Source organism: Arvicola amphibius, chromosome 13 (genome assembly GCF_903992535.2).
Source record: "Arvicola amphibius chromosome 13, mArvAmp1.2, whole genome shotgun sequence".
Taxonomy (NCBI): domain Eukaryota; kingdom Metazoa; phylum Chordata; class Mammalia; order Rodentia; family Cricetidae; genus Arvicola; species Arvicola amphibius.
The window spans coordinates 59964919-59975279 of record NC_052059.1 but is presented as its reverse complement, the minus strand read 5'-3'; the positions used below and the strand labels follow the sequence as shown (position 1 = coordinate 59975279).

The 10361-nt window shown below is 46.9% G+C and overlaps 1 protein-coding gene across 2 annotated transcripts; it reads left to right on the top strand.

The window, feature by feature from the left end:
* The first annotated feature begins 4587 nt into the window (after window positions 1-4587).
* LOC119800313 (dehydrogenase/reductase SDR family member 2, mitochondrial-like) lies at window positions 4588-10090 on the top strand. Of its 2 annotated transcripts, XM_038310440.1 has the most exons (8): window positions 4588-4736; window positions 6012-6189; window positions 7977-8078; window positions 8447-8517; window positions 8650-8701; window positions 9210-9350; window positions 9646-9701; window positions 9979-10090. In XM_038310440.1, exons 1-8 carry the CDS (start codon window positions 4588-4590, stop codon window positions 10088-10090), a joined length of 861 nt encoding a protein of 286 aa, XP_038166368.1. The 2 variants fall into 2 exon arrangements, with proteins under 2 accessions (XP_038166368.1, XP_038166369.1); XM_038310441.1 differs by lacking the exons at window positions 8447-8517; window positions 8650-8701; window positions 9210-9350; window positions 9646-9701 and adding an exon at window positions 8280-8284 and having other exon boundaries at window positions 4611-4736; window positions 9928-10090.
* Window positions 10091-10361: the final 271 nt, after the last annotated feature.

The following is a 10361-nucleotide window of genomic DNA, read 5'->3' as shown; positions in this document are numbered from 1 at the left end:
ACTTGTCAAAAGACTAAAAAATTATTTGTATGTTCATGTGCTTGGATGAGCCCTGGAGGCCAGAAGAGGCATCAGGCCCTGGCCAATGTGGTTGCCAGGGACCCAACTCAGGTCTCTAAAGACAGGAGCCATCTCTTAAGCCCTTCCTGGAATTTTTATGAGCCTTCTTTATACCATGTTGTTTTGAATTTTCAAAAAAGATTTATTTATTTATGTGCATTAGTGTTTTGCCTGTGTCTGTGCATGGGGTGTCGGATCCCTTAGAACTGGAGCTACAGATATTTATGAGCTGCCATGTGGGTGCTGAGAATTGAACTGGGGTCCTCTGGAAGAGCAGCCATTGCTCTTAACTGCTGAGCCATCTGTTCAGCCCTGAATTTCTTTCTTTCTTCTTTTTTTTGTATTTTTTAATCTAATGATAAAGGAGAAGATTGAATAACTGATTTAATTGGTCACATTGAAAACATCACCATTTATTTGGGCTTTCCTCCCCTCCCCTTTCCCTTCCCTTCCTTTCTCCTTACCCCATTACCTCCTCTTCTCACCCCTTTTCCCCCCTCTCTTCTCCTCCTCCCTTTCCCCTCTTCCCCTCTCCTGTCTTTCCATCTCTTTCTCTCCCCTCCATTCCCCTCTCCTCCCTTTCTCTCTGACTCTTCTCTCTCTCCCCTCCCTTTCCTTCTCCTCTTCTATCCTCCCTTCTCATCCCCTCCCCTCCTCTCCTGTCCTTGTGTCCCCTTCACTTTTTTTCTGTCTCTTCTTTGCCTCTCCCTCCCCCCTCCTCCAGGGCTGAGTAATGAACCCAGGGTCTGCGCTTGTTAGACAAGCACCTGTTACTATCTCTGAGCAGCACCTGTACCTCTATCTTTTTCTATGTAGACGTTTGTCAAGCATTGGCTGGGACTAGAAATGTGAGCTACATGTCAAAGCTGCAAGCCAGATAGATGTTCCTTTTCATCTCTGTCTTTGGGAGGGGCAGATATAGCAATGGTGACACTTTCTGGACCAAAAATGGACACACATAATTTGCTATGTGGTAAATGTTGGCAGGTTGGGGACAGAATGTAAAACTTGAAGCACGGCAGGTTTTTGTTTGTTTGTTTGTTTTGTTTTGTTTGTTTTTGCATGACCCCCTGTTGCCTTTAAGATGCTATTACTGTGCTGGGGAAGCCCCATCTGTCATTGGCTTTATTGACACCTTTGTGCTCCAGACATTTGTGGATCTGAGGCTTGTGGATTCATTTCTTTCTTTCTCTCCCCACCCACCCTCCTCCAAACCCCCTGTGCTGGTGAGAGAACCCAGGGCCTTGCATTTGCTGCCAAAAGCTCTACCATTGAACTAAATTCCTGAACTCTGATGTTTTGTTTTGTTTTGTTTGTTTTTGTTTGTTTTTCTATTGACTGTTTTCTGGAAAGTCATAAGTGTGCCTTTTCTAGTAAAAGGAAAGTTGAGGGAGATGAGGTATAACAGAAAATCATTGAGTTTTTTTCCTTTCTTACATTAATTTACCATGACTCTGATAAGACCACGTGACTTAAACCACAGAAACTTGTAACCCCACAGTCAAAGTGCTGGCAGGCTTGGTTTCTCCTGCCATCTCTCCAAGGCTTGCAGATGTCACCTTTTCCCTGTCTTCATGTGTCCTGCTCTCCGTGTGTATGCATCTCCATCACACGCTGGTTTAACTACCCCCCCCCCCCAAGGAAGCCAGTCAGATTGTATCAGCATCCACTCTTACAACATTATTTCAACATGATCTTCTCCTTAATGGTTTCATCTCCAAGCATGGTGACATCCCAAGGCCCCAAAGGGTAAAGTGTTGACATAATTTGTAAGATGACATTCCTTTCCTTGAGATAAACAAGATTAAACTTGCTTTGAAATTCAAGGATTTTATAAAAGGTGCTTGGTGGCCGAAAGCCTTTATGTTGAGAACAGGTGTGACCTTGTGTAGTTTTGAAGACTTATGACCTGTTCTGAAGAAAGGTTAGGTTAGCTTTCTGGACTATCATTGTTTGTGAATGTCCTTAGTAAGTATTCAAAGATTGGAAGACCAGTCGGAAGCAGGGTAAGAATTAAATCACGATGAAGACAAGGTACACAAAGAGCGACAAGGATTTTCAGTTGCCAAGGCCCAGAGGGACATTAGGGACATTTATACCATCATTTATTTACATTCAAACATCAGTTTTAATGTAAATCTTCAGGCACTTTCTTTTTGAGGGGCGGGTGGAGGAGTGTCCAGACAGCGTTTCACTGTGTAACAGCTTTGTCTGTCCTGGAACTAGCTTTGTTCACCAGACTGGCCTTGAACTCACAGAGATCCTTTTGACTCTGCCTCCCAAGTGCCGGGCTTAAATGTGTGCACCACCACAGCCTGGTTTAGGAACTCCTCTAATTCCATGGTGTCCCACATCATTTCCCCTAATCCTAGGCTGTCTTCTCTACAGTCAGTCATCTCTCAGGACCCAGGTCACTCTGTGACTGAGAACTCTTCAGTCCTGTTTCCTAACATAGGCTGATCTAGCACCAAGTTCCACCTCACTTCCCCTAAGGGTCCTTTCTTTCTTTTCCAGCCCTGGGCATTAATCTTTACTTATTATAATCTTTATATTAATTTATTACAAATTTCTTGGGGGGACGGAGGTTGTTTTCGTTGCTGTGTATGTCAAGACCCTGCAAGCCTTTGCTGCATCGGCTGGACTCCAGCCACTGACTGCCAGGTGCCAGAAGTAGACCTTGAAACTCAGGAGTTTCCTGGAAGGCAACTCTCAGTGTTAAATCTCCAAAGTCCTGAAAGCACTGCTGATGTTGTCCAACCTAAGCCATCAGTTTCCCTGGATTCCCTCCGGCATTTGAATCGGTGGCTCAGGGTACCTCAGCAGAGTTGAACTGTAGCAGAGCAGAGAGGTCTACTATGTGTCCAGGATCAGGGACCTTTCTTAGGTCATTTTCTCTTTCATCTTGTCTATTCCACTCCAGTTTTAACATTGATTCCCAAGAGCACCTCCCGAACAACTATTTGCCTTGAAGTCTGCTTCTGAGGGTAGCCAGTCTAGAGAACGGTTGTTTCTTCTGATGAGGTGGCAAGGGAATGCATCCCTTACTTTTCTCCATGCTGTGGCAAAATACCATCACTGGAGTAAGGGTTTGTTCCAGCTCATAGTTTAAGAAGGGGTACAGCTCATCATGGCAGAGAGGGCTGGCAGGGGCTACAAGACAACTAGTCAGTGCGTGGGAATGCAGACAGACAAACACTGGTACTCATCTGACTCTTTTTCTTCTATTTGTTCAGTCTGGGATCTCCTTCAGGGCACCTCCCTCCTAGTGATCCTCTCTTGAAACATCTTCACAGATATCCAAAGGTGAGCCCCCAAACGCCACTCTCAAGTCAATCAAACTGACAACGGTGATTAAGCATGTTGAGGTGGGGCTTGAGATGAAAGCTGTGTTGGGAGATGGTTTCAGAGATGAAGTATTACAGTTAAAATGATAAGGTGACATGGACTTTTTGGGCAGACAAGTCTAGGAGGTGTGACCTTGGGTCAGAAGGAGGTGAGGAAAGAGGCCTGGCCACAGTGCCCAGGACAGGAAAAGAGTGGATAGCTATGCTTCACGTAGAGTTACCTGGGAGTCTTGTGCTGAGGGAAACAACTGGCTTGTCAGATGCGCCGATAGGTTTACTCGCTCTGACAAATGGATTTTTATTGTTGCTTTAAGAAGGAACCTGAGGGAAGAGAAGACTGTAATAGGCAAGGGAATGGCTGGAAACTGAAGATGCTGAGAAGAAATAAGTTCAATGCCTAAGGACTTAAGGTCTTAAGGGCTTGGGAAACAGCCAGAGCGTATGCTTAACATATATTAGCCCTGGGTTCAACCCACCAGAGGAAATGAAAAGTTCAGATAAAGGATGTGTGTAAGAAGCCCAAAGGTGATTCTAAGAAACATATTGTCAGTGACATTTCTTATTGGAGGGTTGGAAGTAGGTCAGGCAAGGATCTCTTAGGGCCCAGCACCATGCCTGGCTACACACTGCACTGGTGGCTCCCTATGGGAAGCCTGAAAAGAGCCTAGGTTAGAGGAGGACACAAAGGGTTTTGTAGTTGGTCTTCCTTACGACTGCCAGTTCCCAAATAATGACATGGAAACTTCTTATTAATTCTGAATGCTTGACCTATGGCTTAGGCTTGTTCCCAGCTAGCTCTTATAACTTAAATGAACCCATGTATATTAATATACGTTCTGGCACATGGCTCGTTACCTCCTGTACTGTATATCTGACTCCCTCCTTGTCTCATTGGCTTAATCCCATGAGCTTCAGATTCTTCTGCAGTTTCTTTCTCTCCCTGGAATCCCTGCTTACTCTCTCAAGCCTAGTTATTCAGCTCCTGATTAAACCAATCAGAAGGCACCTTAGGCAGAGACACATCTTCACAGTGTACAAGAAGACTATGCCACAACAGGGTTCTATATTGTCTGGAAAGTTTGGAGGATGGTGGGACACCTGTCAGAGACTTCATGGAGGACCCAAGAGAGTGCAAGTTCTAATGTGTTCCATAATTACGATTGTCGTTGCAGGTCTCTTTCCAATGGCTGCCATTCTCAGGTCTGTCCCACGGGTCTCTAGGGGCTATCAGTGTGCCTCAGTCCCTCTCTCAGCAAGAATGTTCAGGAAAAGAGCAGATGAGAAATGTACCCTGGCTGATAAAGTGGCTGTGGTCACTGGCTCTACAAAAGGGTGAGCGATGGAAGTCCCTGGCTGGCTTGTTACCAGGAGATGTTGCCATGGTACCCGTGGATACACTCATCTCATATATCCCTGTGGTTCCCCACCCGTCACACAACTCTGGTGTTTAACTCTGTGTCTCAACATCTCTCCCTAAAATACCAGGTTTCTGAGCTCCAGAAGAGTCATAGTTACAGACCCAGCTGCTCTAAGACAATCAGGGCAGAGTCTGAATGTTGTCTCTGACCATCTGACAATCCCTAATAAACATTAACCACTAGAACAGCACATCTGCTTCCTTGTCTTCCATACTTACCTGGCCAGTGGTTTTTGAGTATTCCACTAACAGAAAGAAGCCTGACTTAGACTCAGAGGTCTCATTCACCACATCCTGCACATAGCACCAGGCGTGTGCAGGGTGATGTCTGGCCACCAGCTCAGAGTGCTCTATAAACCCTTGCAAGGCTTCCCACATCCCCTCAGTTCCAGCTGTCTTTGGCTCCCGTAACAATATGAATTAATAATGAGTCCTTCATCAAAAGGAGGGGAGACCATCATTCTCTTGATCTTTTATGGTCTTAACATCAGCAATACATTTAGAACTGTTTTCTGGGGAAAACAAAAGAACTAGAGTATCCAGATCCCAGTGATGTCTTAAATCTTTTGTATGCTCCCAATTCTCAATATTCATAACTCATAAAATACACTTAAAATTCTCAATCACCAAGAAAGTTTCAACAAGACACAGGCACATGCCTCTTTCTTTTCCATGATTGGAGCCGCTTTACCGGTACCAGTCAAGAGTCCAGACCTCCTCAGTGTTGGGAGACCTAGCGGATAGCACGTCCTCCAGCAGAAACATTTTAAAATTGCAGACCAGAGGGAAGGTATTAATTTAGGAAGAGTACAATCCCTGCCAGTGCCCTGAGGCCGAGGAAGAGAGCAACAGGGCTGACTAATTAGGAAGAGTCTCTTTAATTTAGTCCTGATACCCACCAAGGCCACATCTCTTCTGATGGTGTAGCCTTTTCTTTTCAAAGCTCCTTTAATAAAATATGAAAACATCTTCATCTGTGTAATATAATTATCATAATAAAGCTGTGATAATGGAATAAGAAGACTGTGAAGACCTGGCATGTAGCAGGTACTCAAAATGTCTGCTACTGAAGGTTTTGAAGCCACTCTTGGGCAATATCAGGGAAACAATTGATGTAGTCATTGGAGTCTGCCTGGGAACAAGACGGAGAGGGCCGAAACCATCACCACCATCTCCTCTTCTGCCCACAGGATTGGCTTTGCCATCGCCCGGCGACTGGCCCAGGATGGGGCCCACGTGGTCATCAGCAGCCGGAAGCAGCAGAATGTGGACCGTGCAGTGGCCACACTGAAGGAGGAGGGGCTGAGTGTGACGGGCACTGTGTGCCATGTGGGGAAGGCTGAGGACCGCCAGCACCTTGTGACCACAGTAAGGAGCCATGGGCTGGGATAGATGGAAAGACACTGATCTAACCCTGGCACGAGGGAGCTGGGGTCTCCAGGACTGTAAATGAGGCTAATCCCACATTCTCAGGGTAGTCCGATATCCTGAAGGGAAGGAAAGAGCTGCACTGCTAGTGCTAATCCGAGAGATGACTAGTGGTTGGGCGTGACCGATCAGCTTGCCTAGAACCTCAAAGGTGCCGGAGTTGCTGCAGCACCAAGTGCTCTGTCTCCACAATAAAGTCTGAGCTGTGTAGCCCTGACCCACCGATAGTCCATTAGGCTAACCTGTGAAACAAAAGCTTTAGGCTCAGGTCCTGTGCTGATCCCCCTGGAAGAAGTGAGTGGTGAGATGGGATCTGAAGGAACAGGGACTGGACAGGTGTTGAGGACAAAGGAGGATTGGTCCAGGCCAGAGAAAAAGTCAGAGAAGGAACCAACTAGAAACGGAAGAGCTGAAAGCAGGTCCCCTAGGAGCAGAGGTCTGGAAAGGTGGGGCCCAGGAGTCAATCACAAGTCTTACAGGGCAGAAAGTAGATGCATCCAAGGAGGCAAGAATTGCCGTTTTATTCAGTCTCTGTCAGGATCCGGCTCTGGCCTGGCACAGACCCAGGATGGCCGGTGAGTCACTGCGGTCACAATACTTGGCAGAAACAACTTAAGTAAAGGTTTCTTTTGGTTTGTGGCTTCAGTCCATCATGCTGGGGAAGGCATGGGTGTGGGAGTATGTGGCCAAGTCTGTTCCCTTCTCTGTAGACAGGGAAGCAGAAAGTGTGGTCTGTACTGTGCGCAGCCCAAGTATAGCTTTCAAAGGACTGCCCCCAGTGACCTTCTCTTTTTTATTTTTATTTTTTAATGCTATTTGCTTCCTTCTTTTTTAAATTTTATTGATTTTTATTGTGTTCTACATTTTTCTCTGCTCCCCTCCTTGCCTCTCCCTTCCTCTCTTTAGTCTTCCCCCAAGGTCCCCATGCTCCCAATTTACTCAGGACATCTTGTCTTTTTCTACTTTATACTTCCCATGTAGATTAGATCTATGTAAGTCTCTCTTAGTGTCCTCATTGTTGTCTAAGTTCTCTGGGATTGTGGTTTGTAGGCTGGTTTTCTTTGCTTTATGTTTAAAAACCACCTATGAGTGAATATATGTGATAACTGTCTTTCTGTGTCTGGGTTACCTCACTCAAAATAATGTTTTCTAGCTCCATTAATTTTCCTGAAAAATCCAAGCTGTCGTTATTTTTTTCTGCTGTGTAGTACTCCACTGTGTAAATGTACCACATTTTCCTTATCCGTTCTTTGGTCGAGGGGCATTTAGGTTGTTTTCAGGTTCTGGCTATGACAAAGCTGCTATGAACATAGCTGAGCACATGTCCTTGTGGCACGATGAGCATCCTTTGGATATATACCCAAAAGTGATATTACCGGGTCTTGAGGAAGGTTGTTTCCTAATTTTCTGAGAAATCGCCACACTGACATCCAAAGGGGTTATACCAGCTTGCATTCCCACCCTCTCCCAAGGTCCCCATGCTCCCAGTTTACTCAGGAGATCTTGTCTTTCTCTACTTCTCACGTAGGTAGATTAGATCTATGCCCTCAGTGACCTTCTGCCAGCTTGGCTCTGCCTCCTAAAGGTCCATCGCCTCCCCAAACAGTGTAATAGCTGGGAAAAAACAGCCAGAATATGAACCTGTGGGGAACATTTCTGATTTCTCTGGGTCATTACCACTCTTGACTCGGTGCCTTCACCTGTATGCCCTCCCCTTTGTGTTGCAGGCCCTGGAACACTCCGGGGGTGTTGACTTCCTGGTGTGTGTGGCAGGAGTCAATCCTTTTGTGGGAAGCACCCTGGGAGCCAGTGAACAGATCTGGGACAAGGTGAGGAGAGTACTTTCTACACCCTACATGGTGTATGTATGTACTCACGAGTGTATGAATGCATGGGCGCATGCCCGGGTTCCCACAAAGCTGTGTCTACATTGGCATTGATGGATGGAGATGGGGCATCTCTGAGCCAGACTTTTCATAATTAAGTTCAATGGGTGTTGTCCATGCCCAGCCTCTGCCAGGCTTCTGTAGCTTCTGTGTTGCTTCTCCTTGTGTGTGTCACTGCTACTAAGTCCTGAGATTCCAGAAACAGATTTTTTTGGGTCTGGCCATGGCAGAGCCCCTCTGGGCCCAGACAATAGGCCCCAGACAATGGGGTTCATCTCTCAGTTCAACCTTTGTATTATTTGGGATTTCAGATCCTGGATGTCAATGTGAAGTCCCCAGCTCTGTTGCTAAGCCAGTTGCTGCCCCACATGGAGAAGAGGGGGTGAGTGCATGTGGGGTGGTGATGGGGGTCATGCACTTTCACTGTGAACTCTGGGCTGTTTCCTCTTCATGTGAAAACACACTTTTTATTGAATGAGTCTCTAATTTCACTCCGTGTCTCTTTCTCCTCAAGGGGAAGCTCTGTTGTTCTGGTGTCCTCCTTAGTAGCTTATATACCATTGCCGGTGAGTATGGCAGCCTCTGGCCAACCTGCTGAGGGCCAGCTGCCTTGACTCTTGTCAGGCCTTGCAGTGGGAAGTGTGGGAACTGACTGGTGATTCTAGATTTAAAAAGAAGAAGAAGAAGTTCAATATGTACCCCAAAGCGTGGCACCGTGAATGCTTCAGATCAGATATTATTATCTCATTTTGCCCTTAAGGGGCAATTTCTGCCATTTGCCTCTAAGTGATGCCGGTTTGTTTCCTGGCAGGACAGGGCCCTCTATCTCCAAATTCCAGATTCCTAACTGACTTCCAAAGGATAAGTGCAGTGTTTCCTGTGTCAAGCTTGGTTAGCATGACAGCAACTGGGTGACACAAAGAAGGACCAGACTCCTTGAAAACTCCCGTGGGGGTGGTGAGGAACAAGGGGAGCATCTCTTCAGGCCCACAGTCCGGCACACCTTCATACCCTGTGGCCCAGGAAGATCCCTTCCTACCATATTGATCCGCTGCCCCCTTCTTTGCTTCTCAGAAACTGGGAGTCTACAACACCAGTAAGACAGCCCTGCTGGGCCTGTGCAAGTCTCTGGCCGTGGAGCTGGCTCCAAAAGGCATCCGCGTGAACTGCATAACACCAGGAATTATCAGGACTGACTTTGGCCTAGGGGAGAAAGTGGTAAATGCCTTCTGTTCTCAATCCCCACCCCCGCCCGCCCTTTCTCCATGTGCCTTCTGGTCCCTTTTCAGGCTTCCATCTGAATGGAGGCCCACAGAGCCTGGACATGCAGCCAGAGCCCCCTCCTAGGGTCAGAGTTTGGGCAGCAACCCTTTACTCTTCCCCAGAAGAGTGAGGCTCCCCGTCTTCTTTGAGCAGACTCCCACAGAGGTGTGGGTCAGCCATGATGCTCTTCTTACGCCATTGTATCACCAGTCCTCTGACTCTCCCTGGCTTTGAAATCTCTTCCTAGGAGAAAACAATGCGGGACTTGCTGCCTGACCTGAATAAAATCTATGGATTGCAGCGGTAGGTAGGGCTCCGGGCTTTGGTGCTCTATGTTTCGTTTTAGGGAAAATTCTATTTCAAGGTGAAAAAGGTCTCGTGGTGTTTTTCTTCCACTCTGCCAGTTGCTTCCCCTTTCGGGAGTCCCGGGTTGGGGGCAGGAGGGCAGATATGAGTCCAACAGCCACCAGCAGCCATCACCTCTGACTGAGCCTGGTGAATGCTAGGTGCCTGTCCCAGACTGCGAAAGTCTGGATCAGAGCTCAGTGTTTCCTGTGACCTCATCTTTTCTTTCCTTCAGGTTAGGGGAGCCAGAAGACTGCGCTGGGATCGTATCTTTCCTGTGCTCCTCAGATGCCAGCTACATCAACGGGGAGAACATCACAACAGCTGGCTTCTCTCCTAGACTGTGAACACTTAGAGATGGAGCTGAGGTCCTCAAGCAGAAAGCAGAGGGCTCGGTGGGATGTAGGTGAAGAGCCTTAGCGTGTGCTTGGTGTCCGGGTCATATAGGGAATGCATACTTAACAATGGTGAAGGAAGGCAGGTGTTTAACGTTCTCATTTGGAATAAATCTGTTTGGATACTTGTGGATTTGCTTCTGTTTGTCTGGCTTATTTCAGCCAACACAATGTCCTCTAGTTCTGTTCACGGCGCTGCGTATGGCAGGAATTCACAGTTCAT

Excerpts from the sequence above, each read along its gene's own strand:
- LOC119800313 (XM_038310440.1), top strand. The coding sequence starts at position 4,588 with ATGGCTGCCATTCTCAGGTCTGTCCCACGGGTCTCTAGGGGCTATCAG. Across the intron at positions 4,737-6,011 it reads GTCACTGGCTCTACAAAAGG|GATTGGCTTTGCCATCGCCC; the intron begins GTGAGCGATGGA and ends TTCTGCCCACAG. Across the intron at positions 9,702-9,978 it reads AAAATCTATGGATTGCAGCG|GTTAGGGGAGCCAGAAGACT; the intron begins GTAGGTAGGGCT and ends TCTTTCCTTCAG.